Source organism: Terrapene carolina, unplaced genomic scaffold (assembly GCF_002925995.2).
Source record: "Terrapene carolina triunguis isolate 2854851 unplaced genomic scaffold, T_m_triunguis-2.0 Scaffold192, whole genome shotgun sequence".
Taxonomy (NCBI): Eukaryota; Metazoa; Chordata; order Testudines; family Emydidae; genus Terrapene; species Terrapene triunguis.
Window position 1 is genome coordinate 24982023 of NW_020664543.1, and position 16927 is coordinate 24998949.

Here is a 16927-nt window from a genome sequence, read left to right on the forward strand (position 1 = left end):
AGTTTTGTGAGATCTTTTTGAAGTTCTTCATAGTCTGCTTTGGTCTTAACTATCTTGAGCAGTTTAGTATCATCTGCAAACTTTGCCACCTCACTGTTTACCCCTTTCTCCAGATCATTTATGAATAAGTTGAATAGGATTGGTCCGAGAACTGACCCTTGGGGAACACCCCTCTCCATTCTGAGAATTTACCATTAATTCCTACCCTTTGTTCCCTGTCTTTTAACCAGTTCTCAATCCATGAAAGGACCTTCCCTTTTATCCCATGCCAGCTTAATTTACATAAGAGCCTTTGGTGAGGGACCTTGTCAAAGGCTTTCTGGAAATCTAAGTACACTATGTCCACTGGATCCCCCTTGTCCACATGTTTGTTGACCCCTTCAAAGAATTCTAATAGATTAGTAAGACACGATTTCCCTTTACAGAAACCATGTTGACTATTGCTCAACAGTTTATGTTTTTCTATGTGTCGGACAATTTTATTCTTAACTATTGTTTCGACTAATTTGCCTGGTACAGACGTTAGACTTACCGGTCTGTAATTGCCGGGATCACCTCTAGAGCCCTTTTTAAATATTGGCGTTACATTAGCTAACTTTCAGTCATTGGGTACAGAAGCCGATTTAAAGGACAGGTTACAAACCTTAGTTAACAGTTCCGCAACTTCACATTTGAGTTCTTTCAGAACTCTTCAGATGAATGCCATCTGGTCCCGGTGACTTGTTAAAGTTAAGTTTATCAATTAATTCCAAAACCTCCTCTTGTGACACTTCAATCCGTGACAGTTCCTCAGATTTGTCACCTACAAAAGCCAGCTCAGGTTTGGGAATCAGTGGAGTACTGTGTCCAGTTTAGGGCACCACACTTTAACAAAGATATTGACAAATCCGAGAGAGCACAAAGGAGAGCACAAAAAATAATAAAATATTTAGAAACCCTGATCCATGAGGGAAGGTTAAAAAACCGGGCAAGTTTAGTCTTGAGAAAAGAAGACTGAAGGGGGACATAACAGCCTTCACATATGTTAAGGGCTATTATAAAGAGGACAGTGATGGTATCTCTGTCCACTGAAGATAGGACAAGTAGTAATCAGCTGAATTTGTGCAGCAAGGAAGATTTAGGTTAGATATTAGGTAAAACGTTCCAACTCTAAGGATGGTTATGTACTGGAATAGGTTACCAAGTGATGTTGTGGTATCCCCATCACTAGAGGTTTTTTAAGAATAGGTGAGACAAACACCTGTCAGGGATGGTCTAGATATGCTGGGTCATAAGAATAGCCATACTGGGTCAGACCAATGGTCCATCTAGCCCAGTATCCTGTCTCCAACAGTGGTCAGTACCAGAGCTTCAGGGGAAGTGTACAGAACAGGGCAATTTTGAAGACACTCATCTCTGTCTTACCTTCCTGGTTTCTGGAAGTCTGAGGTTTAGGTTCACTTCAAGCACAATGTTACAATCCTGACCATCTTGGCCAATAGCCATTGAAAGACCCATCCTCTGTGAACTTGTCAAAAATTCTTTTTTGAACCCAGTTATATTTTTGGCCTTCACATCCCATGGCAATGAGCTCCACAGGTTAATTGTATATTGTGTGAAAAAATATTTCCTCGTTTGTATTAAACTTGCTACCTATTAATTTCATTAGGTGACCCATTTTTTATATTATGGGAAAGGGTAAATAATTCTTCTGTATCCACTTTTTCCATACCATTGTAACTATCGCTTAAATCGGCCTCTGTACCAGATGACTGGTGGATAGCTAATGTCACGCCAATTTTTTTTTAAAAGACTCCAGAGGCAATCCTGGCAATTACAAGCCTATAAGCCTAACTTCAATACTAGGCAAGTTGGTTGTAACTATAGTACAACTTTTGTAAAGGGAAATCATGCCTCACAATCTATTAGAATTCTTTGAGGGTGTCAACAAACATGTGAACAAAATAGATCTAGTTGATACAATGTACTTGGACTTTCAGAAAGCCTTTGACAAAGTCCCTCACCAAAGGCTCTTAAGCAAAGTAAGGAGTCAGTCATGGGATAAGAAGGAAGGTCCTCTTATGGATCAGTAATTGGTTAAAAGACAGGAAACAAAGGGTAGGAATAAGTGGACAGTTTTCACAGCGGAGAGAGGTAAATAACGGTGTCCCCCCAAGGATCTGTACTGGGACCAGTTCTGTTCAACGTATTCATAAATGATCTGGAAAAAGGGGTAAATAGTGAGGTGACAAAGTTTGCAGATGATACAAAATTACCCAAACTAATTAAGTCAAAGCTGACTTTGAACAGCTGCAATGGGATCTCACGAAACTAGGTGATGGGGCAAGAAAATGGGAGATGAAATTCAATGTTGATACAGTAAATGCAAAGTAATGCATACTGGAAAAAAATAATCCCAACAATACAAACAAAATGCTGGGGTCTAAATTGGCTGTTATCACTCAAGAAAAAGAACTTGGAGTCATCATGGATAGTTCTCTGAAAACATCTGTTCAATGTGCAGCAGCAGTCAGAAAAGCTAACAAAATGTTAGGAACCATTAGGAAAGAGGTATATAATAAGACAGAAAATATAATGCCACAATATAAATCCACAGTACTCCCACACCTTGAATACTGCATGCAGTTCTAGCTGCCCCATCTCAAAAAGATATATTAGAATTGGAGAAGGGCAACAAAAATGATTATGGGTATGGAACAGCTTCCATATATGGGGAGATTAAAAAGACTGGGACTGTTCAGCTTGGAAAACAGATTATTAACTCTCTGCAGTCAGCGTTGGACTTAATTGTCTTGAAGAATTTTGTATCATCTACAAACTTTGCACTTCACTGTTCACTCCCTTTTCCACATCATTTATGAATACGTTGAACAGCACAAGTCTCAATACAGATCCTTGGAGGGACCCCACTGTTTAACTCACTCCTTTCTGAAAACTGACCATTTATTCCTATCCTTTGTCTCCCATCTTTTAACCAGTTATTGATCCATGAGAGGACCTTCCCTCTTATCCCATGACAGTTTACCTTGCTTCAGAGCCTTTGGTGGTCCTGCCTCAGTGAAGGGAATGGACTAGATGACCTCTCAAGGTCCCTTTCAACCGTACATTTCTATGATTCTATGATACTCTGACATAGCATGACAATACTGTGTTGTGACATGTCAGCACAACATCAAAACCATTGTGATAAACAGGTTACGCTGGTGACACTGGCAACCCCAGGTATTTAACACTGATCAGTTGCAAATCTGTACCTAGAATGCTCTTCCATCCTGCAACTCTCTGATGGCAGCTCTGGACTCTGAGTCCTGTGGATGCATGGAATGGTTCTTTGTCCTGGGTTATTGTCTATGCACAATCCTGGAATCATGGGACTAAGAGAAGGGTTTGGCCATTTTAGGGTGGTTATAGTTAGACACATAAAAGACCCAATGCAAAAATTTCAAAAGTGCCTAAGTCACTTGAAATCCTAAGTCCCACTTTCAAAAGAGACTTAGGTACTCAGATACTTCTTACAACCTGGACCTATCTCCCAGGGAAATCAGTGGGAGTGAGGCACCCAAAGAGCTTTACAAATCTGGGCCTTAGACACTTTTGGTCACTCTTAAGCTCCCATGCACCTAAGCCACTTTTGAAAATGGGACTTAGGCACTTTTGAAAATTTTAACCCTACTCTCGCTGAATCCACTCCCTACCCACTACAGCATAGAAACCCCAGAAAAATGCTATATCAGATATTATACCTGGCCTTCTGACCAATTGGAAAAGATAAGTGGATGTTAGACAATATGCCTAGCAGAGCACAAATGATCTAGTAAGCCCTTTTCTCCCTTATTTCTGTGGTGCTATAATTAGTCTGTACCTCAATGGTGCTTCTTTGCGAAATCTCTCTCTGAATTTCTGCTGTTCCACATCAAATGCTGCACAGTTCTTGCGAATAACTGTCACTTCATTTGCCTGCAAAGAAGCCACTTGCTGTTTCACAGTTATCGCCAGCTTCTTTATGTTGTTCCATTTTTCTGGCAGCTCCTGCAAGCAAAAATTAAATGTTGGCCGACGGTATGTGCCACTTGCCATAACATGTATCTGACTTGTTTATGGATAGTCCCATGCTGGAAAAATACCATATTTTCTCTCTTACACAATCAAGAGGTTTTTGCCATGATATAAAGCGCAAACACATGACTGGGGGTAAAACAGGGAATGAATTTTCAGCTTTGAAGATAAATGAGGATTTTTACCCCTTAAGAAGGTGTAAACCCTCTTCCCTCCTGAAATGTCCTGCCACGTTTTCTACACACACCAGAATCCTGTGGAATGTGGACAGCTCAGACAGAGGTGACCTAAATCTTGCTCCTAGGGTACATGAAGGCTGATGTACAAAAAAAATCTTGCTCCTAGGGTACAAAAAAAACTGATCCTGATTCAAAGTCCAGCTGGCTCTTGTGCATCCCCTGGGAGTGGATGGAAGAAGGAAGATGGGCTCAACAGGTAAGCTGACCTTTTCAACTTAGTTAAAAATGAAGACTGGATGGTTCTATAATAGATGCTGTCCCGTCCCCTCTTAGAACGGAAGAGGGGAAGGTGGTTATAGTCAAAGGACCTGTCTGGAGAGGTTCCTAGGGTAACATTTTCAAACTTGGGTACTTAATGTTATCGTCTAAATAAAAATGACAATTTTCAGAGCTCCCATGAACATCACTGGAAGTTGTGGATGCTCGGAACCTCTGAAGTCCAAGACACTTTCATTTAGGTGCCAAGGAAAGAAGCTTCACAGGGCAGGATCTTCGTAAGCTGTGTATTTGTCTTGGGAAGGGACTTCCTTTGTCTTTCATTAAAAACCATAGGTCAGAGCCTCAGCCAGCATACGGATCAGTGTTGTGACCCGAGTCCTCTACATATTTCAATTCCCCTCTTCCCGACCAGTGCTCTCAGAACAGTGGTTTCTTCCCCTAGACCATTCACAGTCTGTAACAAAAGAAACTTTCCAGCTTGTTTTTGTGCCTGTTCACTTGGGTCAGAAGAGTAACTGAAAGTCGCCAGTGCTTGCCAGGAGAGAAAAAAAATGTCTGGGATGAAACTTGACACGTTCAGAGGTTGCATTCAGTTTGGATAGTTACCCAGACCTTCCAAATGGGAAAATCTCCTGGCAACTGGCTTGCTCACCACAGCGGTCCCAATGCTTCCTACTTTCAGCTCTGAGAGAATCCTTGAAGAGTTCCATCTCTTATGAGGATACTTCGCTCTTTTCACTTACTTTCCCAACTGAAACCACAAGGGGGGAAAGTAGAAGGAAAAAGGCAAAATTCAAGCAGAGCTTCGGCCCACTTCTAACTTTACCAGAAACAGCTGTCTGTCCTCCCCTTCAGTTAGACTCTATCCATATATGGACTGTTCATGCACCAAACAGCATAAGATCTAGGTTCCTCAAGACAGCAGAAGAGGGCATTATATAAAGGATCTTATTTGCCTCTATTTCTCTCGCTGTATGTGGAAGTAAAGATACTGACTGGATCGCTATGTAACTGCATGGAGCTGACAAGTTGCTGGACAGAAAAAAATGCTTCTCCAGTTCTACTCCTAAGGACAGCCTTGGTGTTTTAACTCTCCTGCAAAAAATTTAGTTGCTCAAATTTACTTACAAAATCAGAAGCACTAAAATCCAAGGAATTCCCAAGGTAAGGCAACTGTCACACCCAAAACTCCACCTATAATGCTTAACTGAAATCCTCCTTCCACAAAGGCACTTTGTGAGGAAGGTCGGCTTTAGCCCTAAAAACCTGCACCGGGGCTCCAGGAATATTTAACAACTGGACTTTGTAATAAGCCTCTGATTTTGTATTTTTCCATTTTAACAGGATCTAAAATATTTCTCATGCCCCCATTACCCTGGTAACTGAGCACCTCACACCTCAATGTACTTCGCCTCACAACACCCCTGTGAGGTATGGAAGGACGACACAGAGGGAACTGAGGCCCAGAGACTAAGGGCCAGACTTTTAAAGGTATTTAGGCACCAAAAGATGCAGCTCGGTGCCTAGTAAGATTTTCAAAAGCATCCGCTGCCTAATGCCAAGGTGGTTTGCCCAAGATCACACAGGAATCATGTGGCAGAGGTAGGAATTGAATGCCAGTCTCCTGACTCTTAGGCTAGTGCCCTAAACAAGGGACTACCCTTTGTAACAAGAACATAAGAATGGCCATACTGGGTCAGACCAATGGTCCATCCAGCCCAATACCCTGTCTTCCGATGGTGGTGAATGCCAGATGCTTCAGAGAAAATGAACAGACCAGGACAATTACTGAGTGATCCATCCCATGTTGTCCAGTCCCAGCATCTGACAGTCAGAGGCTTAGGGACACCCAGAGCATGGGGTTGCATCCAAGCACTAACGCCCTTTCATTACAGCACTCACCAAAAAACCTGCTTAATACACCTATTAAAAATAATTGTAACTCCATAAAATAATTAACAGATCTACCTGAATACATGTTCTGTTCTTACGGAGCAAGTGCTGTCCATCTGGGGAGGGGCACTGCATCGTTCACACATAACAACGGGCTAAATCTCTGCTGTAATTGACAATCTTGATGTAGCTTTATCTAGGGAGCTGCGATGGCACATCCACAATAGATGTTCTGCCACTCGGCTATCAAAATAATCTGCCCACTGAGGCCTATTGATTACTGAGCCCAGGTACTTAACATTTGTTAATGTACAATGATCACTTTCTTTTTAGGTGTCTAATATTTTGCAGTTTTGTGTATTGGTCATAAGTTTTCACCAACCTCTAGTTGCTTATACACTTCATCTGTAAGTTCTTGCTCATATATCTTCAGTAGCTCAATTGTTTGCTTCAGAGGTTCAAACATCTCATCAGTGCTGCTCTGTCTTTCTTTAACAGCCATAAGGTGACCCATAATCTCCACCAAACCATCATAATCTCCTTTTTCAACCTCTTTGTTCAAACCTCTATCAGCAATTTTTATAAATTCTTCAAGATCAGCCAAGCTAAATAATACAAAACAGGAAAACACACAGTGAGAGCAGTTTATATAAAACGGTTACTCACCTTCTCGTAACTGTTGTTCAAGATGAGTTGTTCATGTCCATTCTAATCAGGTGTTCACGCGCTGCGTGCATGACAGTCAGAAGATTTTGCCCCTAGAAGTATCCATAGGATCAGCCTGGGCGCCCCCTGGAGTCGTGCCTTCATAGCGCCCAATATAGGGCCCTGCCGACCCGACCCCCCACTCAGTTCCTGTTTGCTGGGTACTCTGACAGAGGGGTAGGAGGGTGGGTATTGGAATGGACATGAACAACACGTCTCGAAGAACGACAGTTATGAGAAGGTGATTAACCGTTTTTTCTTCTTCGAGTGCTTGTTCATGTCAATTCCAGCCAGGTGAATCACAAGCCCAAGTTCAGGAGGTGGGGTAGGAGTTGTCCTCTGATTGGAGCACCACTCTACCAAAGTACCGCTCTGGCCTGCTATGTAATCGCATAATGTGTGGTGAGAGTGTGTATGGAGGACCACGTCAATGCCCTGCATATTTCCTGGGTAGGAACCTGAGCCAGGAAAGCTGCTAAAGAGGCCTGCACCCTGATGGAGTGTGCAGTGATTGGAGGGGCAGGCACCCCTGCCAGGTTATAGCACTCTCGGATGGGGTGGACAGAGAAAACAAATCCCACATTGCTCAGTGTAACCACCTGGATGGAGCCCAATGGAGATGGGGCAGACACGCCTTTATTACCTGTGTGTCACATGATCAATGAGATGCTGTTTAAACATCAGGCTCCACCGTTTGATGACATTCAGCAGGGTTGCTTTGAAGGGTCGAGCATCGATTTTCATCCAACTGTCGAAGATGTTCACTGGTTCCAGGTGGTTGACTTCATCATAGATTCTCTCATAGGAGTCAATTTGCTCCCTGAACTGCTGTAACGTGGGTGGGCTCTCTGGGACTCCATTGTCCGCATGGGCTTCAATTTCTGCCGCAGTCAGGACATGCCCATACAACAGGAACTGGCGTATGAATTCCTTCCTGTCATCCCCATAGAGGTAAGAGTAGTGGTCAAAGGAGTTGCGGTAATCACTGCAGGTTGACATCGTGTTCTGCACACGCTCCAGGAGGCTGTGGCGCATGTCAGCTAAGTCACCCATGTCCTCCATATCAGCCTGGGAAATGACAGAGAGGCCTTGTGAGTGGATGCTGATCTAGAGCACATTTTGCACATTGCTGTGCACAGGGCCGGCGCTACCATTTAGGTGACCTAGGCAATTGCCTAGGGCACCAGGATTTGGGGGGGGCGTCATTTTGCTGCCCTCGGCGGCAATTTGGCGGCAGGGGGTCCTTCCGCGCTCCGGGTCTTCGGCGGCAATTCTGCGGCGGGTCCTTCACTCACTCTGGGACCCGCTGCCGAAGTGCCCTGAAGACCGGGAGCGCGGAAGGACCCCCACCGGCCGCAGAATTGCCGACGACGACTGGGAGCGCGGAAGGACCCCTGCCTAGGGCGCCAAAAACCCTGGCGCCGCTCCTGGCTGTGCAATAGGAGAGCATGGACTGAGGCAAGAGACCTGATAGTGAGGGAAAACACTGTGCTCAGCCAGCCTGGGCACCAGGGATGAGATCCGGTAGATGTCATTGAGGAGTCCTTCGACCATGTCATAGAAGCCGTCGTTAGCACCAGGATCCAGCGAGGGGTGGAATACCAAATCGGGGATCACCAGATCCAGCTGCACCTCAAACAGGGGAGCCAGTGCTGCCTGGGAATCTGAAAGAGAGCAAAAGAGATGATGGGGTCCGGGCTTGGGTAAGACAAGAAGTGACTCTACTCCATCATCACGGTCATCACCCAAGGGACACTAGAGCTGAACGAATAATTGATTTGTCAGTTCTGTGACCAAACAGAAAAATCTGAAAGAATTTTCAATTTGGATTGAGTCAAAACAGAATTTTTTCCATTTTCTTGCTAAAACGAAAAACCACATAACACATCCCATTTTGGGTCAAACAAAACATTTAAACTGACAAATGAGCTTTTTTTCTTTCTTTTTAATTAATCTAGGCTGATACTTTTAACAAAAAAATCATTTTTCTCACATGAAACAATTTGCCAAATTCAGCCTGTGTTCACAAATCATTTTGGTTGACCTGAACTTGCGTTGTTCAGCGGATAAACTATTAGTCTGAACAATTTTGCCCAGTCCTGCAAGACGCACACAGTGAGGAGCAGCCATTCCATGCACATGGGATGATTTGCAGGATTGGAACGTTAGAATCTCTGCTTATAACCTGTTCAGGAAGGGAAGAGTGAGCACAAGAGATGCGGGGGGCGGCACGCTACATTACAGACCATTACTTGGTTTAGAGTCATTGATAACTCAGAACCGCAGGCTCTTGAATGCGTATTGATCTATATGCTAACTACCAAACCTCGGGAGGGGATACTGGTAGGGGTGTTTACAGACCAACCAATCACGCCAGAGAACAGAATGAGTCACTCCTGAAACACCTGTCTGGAATGGGTGGAAAGAAAAACTGCGTTGTCAGGTGTGTGACACACCCCACACCAGACAGGGTTCAAGAGCAGCCCCGGGTCCAACAGTGGCCAATGCCAGGTGCCCCAGAGGGAATGAACAGAACAAGTAATCACCAAGTGATCCATCCCCTGTCACCCATCCCCAGCTTCTGGCAAAGAGACGCTAGGGACACCATCCCTACCCATCCTGGCTAATAGCCACTGATGGACCTATCCTCCAGGAACTTATCTAGTTCTTTTTTGAACCCTATTAGTGTCTTGGCCTTCACAACATCCTCTGGCAAAGAGTTCCACAGGTTGACTGTGCGTTGTGTGAAGAAATACTTCCTTTGTGCTTGTTTTAAACCTGCTGCCTATTAATTTCATTTGGTGACCTCTAGTTCTTGTGTTTTGAGCAGCTGAGGGTTGCTGCAGAAGGACAGCACACAGACTGCTCCTATGAGGGGCAAGAAATCTGCCTCAGATCAGTGATTATAGGGGGACTGTGGCTTGCTGGAGCCCTTGAGAAGAGGGTAGTCTTGGCCTGGGTGGTTCTTACAGAAGAGCCTGGGCACCAGTTGCTAAGCAGGAGGACAGGCCGTCATAGCGGGGTGGGGGGGTAGGGAGGGGGGGCTGCCTGCATGGAAGGGGCATGAGGCAGAGCCCAGCTGGACTGAGGATTCTTTTGCTCAGTGCATTTATTGGATTTGGACTAAGGGACTCTGTTACCCCAGAAGGGATTAAATACTTTCAAGGGGCTGGGCTCTCTGGGGCTGAGTAGGCTGATGATTTTTGTGGGGAAACTGAGGCGGAACTGCCACATCACCACATCCAGCCACAAAGGGGTGCACTGGAACAGCACTTCTGTGCCAGGGGACTTCAGCTGGGGAGATATATGATGAAGGTCTCTTGCAGCCAGTAGTAAAACATCACTGGAGTTTCTACTCAAAAAGTATTGATCCCAACATGATGTAACTCTATTTTGAACATCGATATAAAGGATAAAGATAAATGAATCACTGAACTAGAAGTTGGTGGTTTCCCAAGGACCAGTGATCATGACCTGATTACATGTATTCTGGGCAAACAGAGGACAGTTCCAACCAGTAAAATGAATACCTGATGTTTCAAAACACCTAATTTCCCCATGCTGAGAAAATTTAGAAGTGAAACTGACTGCAAGAAAACATTTAGACAGAAAAATGTGAATGAAAATTGGGCGTTCTTAAAAAAAGAGTTCATTAGGTTCCACAATCAAGAAAAGTTTCACAAAACTGTGGCTAAAAGCCCATCCTCTTCAGTGATGAAGTGATGATGGCAGCAATTAGTAATAAAAAAGCAACAAATAACAAATGTAATAAAGCGAATATACAGCAATTAGTATAAATTACAAGTTATGAAGTGTAGAATATTGATAAGGGAAATTAAAGACATCAGGGAAAAAAATCCATGGCTGGAAAGACCAAGGACAAAAAGGAGGCTTTTTAATAAGTATATCAGGAACAAAAGAAATCCTAACAATGGCATAGACTCATTACAGTAACTCCTCACTTGTAGTTATGTTCCTGAAAAATGCGACTGTAAGTGAAACAATGTTAAGCGAATCCAATTTCCCCATAAGAATTAATGTAAATGGGGGGGTTAGGTTCCAGGGAAATTTTTTTTTGCCAGAGAAAAGGCATTATATACATTTTAAACAATTTTAAGCAAGCGATTTAATACTACGCTGCGGGGGAGTAGTGTGCACATGCTGTGTGTTTACAAACATACTGTACATACAGTACAGTACTATAGTTGGGAGGTGCCCCTGCCTTACCCCACACAGGCACAGCCCACTGGCACTGGAAATGAGGCAGGCAAGGAGGCTGAAGGTGCTGTAGGCTAGGAGAAACACGTTGCGCAGCAGCGGCAGCTTCCCCTACCTCTGCAAGCACCAGGGGCGGGGTGGGGGAGGAGGAGGGACTCAAGCCTCAGCCTGCCCACTCACCCCTTCCCCCAAGCCCCCATCCTTGACCTGCCTCTTCTCCCCTTCCCCCTCCTCCCCCTTTACTTCCCAGGCTGCGTCCTCGCTCCTCCCTCCCCTCCCTTCTAAACGATGCAAGCCAGCTGATTGCCAGCAGGAGGGAGGGGGAGACTGCACACTGAGTCCTTGCTCCTCCCCCCTCCCTCCTGCCCAGGGCAATCAGCTGGCTTGTGGTGTTCGGGAGGCAGGGGAGGGAGGGGGAGCCTGCATGCGGAGTCCTCGCTCCTCCCCCCTCCCTCCTGCCCCCGAAACTCCGCAAGCCGGCTGATTGCCGCAGGCGGGGGGGGGGGGGGGGGGGGGGGAGGGGGGGGAAGACGCTGATCCTGATCCGCAGGGTCTGCCGGCGGGCGGGAGGGGCTGTGGGGAGGGGGGGGCGTAGGGAAGCTGCCAGCTGTGGAAAAAGCAGGCAGCCAAACAACGTAAGAGTGGAGCATTGCACAACTTTAAATGAGCATGTTCCCTAATTGATCAGCAACGTAACAACGTTAACCGGGACGACTTAAAGTGAGAGTTACTGTACTAGAAGGTGATGGCAAAAATATTAATGATGCAGAAAAGGCAGAAATGTTTGTTCTGTACTTGGAAAAAAGCAGGATGATGTACTCATATCAAATGAGGATGATGAAGAATTTACCAGCCAATTAGTAACTAAGGAGGATGTTAAGAAACACCTACTAGGGATAAATATTTTTAATCAGTAGGCTCAGATAACTTGCACCCAGGAGTCTGAAAAGAGTAAGATGAGGAGATCTCTGGCCCACTGACATTAATCTTAAATAAATATTGGAACACTGGGGAAATTCGAGAAGACTGGCAGAGTGCTAATGTTGTGTCAATATCCGAAAAGGGCAATTGGGATGACTGGGGCAACCATACGCCGGTTGGCCTGACATCAAGCTTGGGCAAAGTAATGGAAAAGATGATACAGGATTCAATTGATAAAGAATTAAAGGATAGGAATATACTTAATGCCAGTCAACATGGTTTTATGGAAAATTCTTCAAGTCAAACAAATCTAATTTCACTCTTTGATGAGATTACAAGTTTGGCTGATCAAGGTAACTGAGTAGACTTGCATCCAATGAAGTGGGTATTCACCCACGAAAGCTTATGCTCCAATATGTCTGTTAGTCTATAAGGTGCCATAGGACTCTTTGTCGCTTTTTTGAGTAGACTTTGACATTCCTAGACTTTTATAAGACATTTGACTTAGTACCACACGCCATTTGGATTTAAAAATTTGCACTATACAACATCAGGAGAGCACCCGTGATGTGGTTAAGGACTAGCTAACAGACCGATCTCAAAGAGCAGTGTTTCTAGTGGGGCTCTGCGGGGATTGATACTAGGTCTGATGCTGTTCCACATTTTCATCAACAATCTGGAAATAAATATAAAATCATTGCTAATAACATTTGTGGATGACACAAAGCCTGGCAATGTGGTAAAGAATAATGAGGACAGTGCAGAAATACAGAGTGATCTGAATCACTTGAAAAATAGGGCCCATTCAAACAAACTGTGTTTTAATACAGCCAAATGCAAGCTTGCACGTCTAGGAACAAGGAATGCAGCCATCCCTGCTCAATGCGGGGACTGCATCCTGGAACAGAGTAACACTGAAAGGATTCAGGGGTCATGATGCACAAGCAACTGAACATGAGTTCCTAGTGTGATGCTGTTGCAAAAATTGTTCATGCGATCCTTGGATGTATAAACAGGGCAGTAGCACGTAGGAGTAGGAAGATGATTTTTACTTCTGCATATGGCACTGGTAAGACCAATACTGGAATACAGTATCCGGTTCTGGTGTTCACATTTTTAAAAGGATGTTGAACAATTGGAGAGGGTGCAGAAAAGAGCCACATAAATGATTTGAGGCCTGAAGAAAATGCCGTGCAGTGAGAGACAGAGAGCTCAGACTTTTAGTTTACCAAAAAGAAAACTGAGAAGTGACTAGATTACAGTACAGAAGTGCCCTCATGGGAAGGAAATACTGGGTACTTAAGGGCTCTTTAATCAGGCGGAGAAAGGCAGAACAAGAACCAATGGCTGGAAGCAGAAGCCAGACAAAGTCCAATTAGAAATAAGGCACCTTATTTTAACAGTAAGGGTGATTAACCTTTGGAACAAACCGCCCAGGGAAGTGGTGGATTCTCCATCTCTTCAGATCCAGGCTGTAAGAGATGCTTTAGCCAAACACAAGTTACTGGGTTCAATACAGGGGTGACTGGATGAAATATAATGGCCTGCATTATGCAGGAGGTTAGAAAAGAAGATCTAATGGTCCCTTATTAATCACAGGGAGGAAAGTACCTGGAATGGCAAACGCTGTGAAGAGATGAACAGAAGTCACCATATGTTCATAGCAGGCAGAAGAAATACACTTTACTGGTGTCATCTCTGTCTAGCACAGGCCCTGGGTTGGGTGACTGAAACCAGTCCTCCTTGTGGGCCAGGACTCTTATTCCATTTGACCAGTCACAAATTGGGCCCTTGAGCCACTCCTGGATGTGGAAGAGGGTGTCACGCAATGCCTGGGTCCTTTGCAGATGGGAGAGAGGCTCTAACTGGTGCCAGCACCACTCAGCAGAGCTGGGATCACCACTCTAAATTACATTGTCCATCATCTCGTTAATATTTGTTGTGGTGCTCTCCACACCCAGCCTGTTAGCACTGATCTGCTCCACAGATTTACCTGCCTCCACTCAGTTTATGTGAGGGCTCCACATGTTAATGGGCTTCTCAAACACTTGCTGCGACTGGCATCACCACGGGCTGGCTAATGGTACAGTGCCAGTGTAAGCACAGAGGCAGACAGAAAAAGAGCATCTACTGGCCTCCAGGAAGAGTGTGGAACAGAAATCAGGCAACAGAGTGCTATTACCCTTCCTCCCTCTGTGCTGTGTTCCTCCAGATGGGAACCACAGCCTGGTCATGCCTGGGTCTCTTAGGGTCTCGAAGGATATGCTACGCTGCAATTAAACACCTGCAGCTGGCCCATGTCAGCTGCCTCAGGCCGAATGCCAAGCCTGAATAGCTATAGAGCAATCTTATAGTCCTGCAGCCTGAGCCCCGTGAGTCTGAGTCACTGACATGGGCCAGCCGTGGGTGTTATGTGGCAGTGTCAGCATACCTGGAGCTAACAGAAACCACGTACATGTAGAGACTCTCAATACAGCCTGGAGCCATCCCCAGGAGCTCTGACAGGGCAGCTCAACACACAATGACTCCTGCTCTTGCTGCACAGCAAAACTGCACTCCTTGTCCAGCTGCCTCCCTTCTGCCCAGACACAAACACTGCCTAGCCATGGACAGCAGGTCAGGACATTCCGGCTACACACAAGCAATGGAAACCTCGCTGAGAGCAGAGAGGGGAAACCACCCTGGCCTAAGAAAGGACAGCTCAGTTACCTGTGTTTTCCAGGAGGTATTTGAGGGAGCACTCAATAGCATTAAAGAATCCATCCAAGATCATTTCATCCACATAATCAATGTACGCTTTCCAAACTTCGGAGGTGGGGTCTGCGGCGAACAGACTCAGGTTTTCCTGAAAAAAAATGGAAGTCACCTTCAAATACAGCCAGACTGAATTCGTCTCATGGTAGAATGACCCACTGGACTATTATTAAAACAACTGATACAAATTAATACAGAGAGATTAAGCAGGTTGATAGCGTTTAGGAAGATAGCGAGCAGATAGGAAGGATGGTCTAGCAGTGAAGGTGCTAACCTAGCATACAGGAGCCCTGGGTTCTGTTCCCTCCTCTAACACAGACTTTTGTGTGACCTTGAATAAATCATTTAGTCTCTCTGGACCAGAGTTCCCATCTGTATGATGGGGCTAATAGCACTGCCCTGCCTCACAGGGGTGATTCTGTCTGACTGCACTGTAACACCCCGCCCCCGACACACCTTTCAGGATACCTGGGTCCTATACATGCCCATCACAACATCATCCAGTGCATTACATGCCCCAATAACAACTATGTGGGTGAAGTCAGACAATCACTCTACTCTCCAATGAACTCACACAGAAAAATGATAAAAGACAAAAACACGATGTAAGGTCTCTAGTGTAGACATGGTCTAAGTGATTTGACCAAGGTCACACGGGAAGTCTGTGGCAGAACAGGGAATTAACCCTCAAGTCTCCTGCTAGCACTTTAACCAATGTACTAAAACCAAAATGTAGGCAACCTCCTCTGGTCAAAGGAGCAGAGACTATTCTGGTTCTGGGAATTGCAACTACAAATTCTAGGGAAATAATTCAAAATGTGCAAGTCAAACAGTTGATTAAACAGCTCAACAGCACTACATAGAGATTCAGAGTAATAGAAAATGTAACAGTTAGAAAAGCAGAACAAAGACTTTGGACTGTCTTTCAGCAGACTTGCCAGAAGGAGATGGGGCTGTTCCACTTGCATTAATTTAGTAGCTAAATCGGAGTTGATTTGACACTTGAAATGTGAGCCTCCTCCCTGAGCCATAAAATCATTTAAAGTGCCTGCTCTGAAATCTAATCACCAGGTGCCAACAGAAATTCTGACCCCAGAACAAACTCTGCTTATTGTATGTTTATTGTTACTGCTTTTAATGCTTGGAGTGCAAGTGAGGGCAGAATTCGGGAAGGCAATGGAAATGATGGATTGGGGGTTGTGGAGCCACATGCTCACTGAGCGGACGGGGGCATAAAACCGACTGCAGTATTGCCAACACTAAGCATCCAAAACCAGGAGTCAGGCCCCCCACAATCATGAGAATGGCTGAAAAATCATGAGATTCTTTACATTTGCCTTCTGGATTTTGGTCTTTACTCAAACTTTTCTCCAGAATCATGAATACTAGAAATTTAGTGCGAAGAGAAGCAGGCTCTATGGACAACCAATAGCCCCCAGCAGCATTCTCTATCTGCTCTGTAGCACAATAAAGCAATGCCAATACTCTCTTCACCTTCACCAGTGCATGGATTCTCAGCCCCGACTCTTTGATGAGGTTGTAGCGCTTTTCTAGCCGTTCAGGCCGGTCCTCCAGACTGAGCACGTTTTCCCTTTTTCCATCTTTCCTCTCAAAAATTGGTGAGACCCATGACCTCATGATGCTCTGAATCTCCTCGACATTGTCCTTGGCTTTCTGGATCCTTCGCTCAAGGTCATGAACGCTCTCGATCACCGTGGAGATGTGCTCCCACAGGCCTTTTCAACAAATAAAGAGGGTTTGCTCAGGCTCTGTCAATGCTACAGACTTCTGCCGGCATAGCCACGTGCGTGAAAAGAGGTGTGATCCCTGCCTGACACAGCTGTGCCGGCAGAAGCCCCTAGTGTAGACACAGCTGTGCCGGCAGAAGCCCCTAGGGTAGACACAGCTGTGCCGGCAGAAGC

General features: G+C 45.1%; 1 protein-coding gene across 1 annotated transcript in view; it reads right to left on the reverse strand.

Annotated features, from left to right (window-relative positions):
• DNAH9 (dynein axonemal heavy chain 9) overlaps positions 1-16927 on the reverse strand; it is a 374844-nt gene that overhangs the window by 307850 nt on the left and 50067 nt on the right. The window contains exons 14-19 of the mRNA XM_026654587.1: positions 16500-16741; positions 14961-15096; positions 8580-8776; positions 7756-8180; positions 6790-7012; positions 3863-4029 (exon numbers count right to left, since the gene is read on the reverse strand). Of these exons, the coding sequence (XP_026510372.1) occupies positions 3863-4029; positions 6790-7012; positions 7756-8180; positions 8580-8776; positions 14961-15096; positions 16500-16741 (1390 nt within the window). The remainder of the gene's footprint in view (positions 1-3862; positions 4030-6789; positions 7013-7755; positions 8181-8579; positions 8777-14960; positions 15097-16499; positions 16742-16927) is intronic.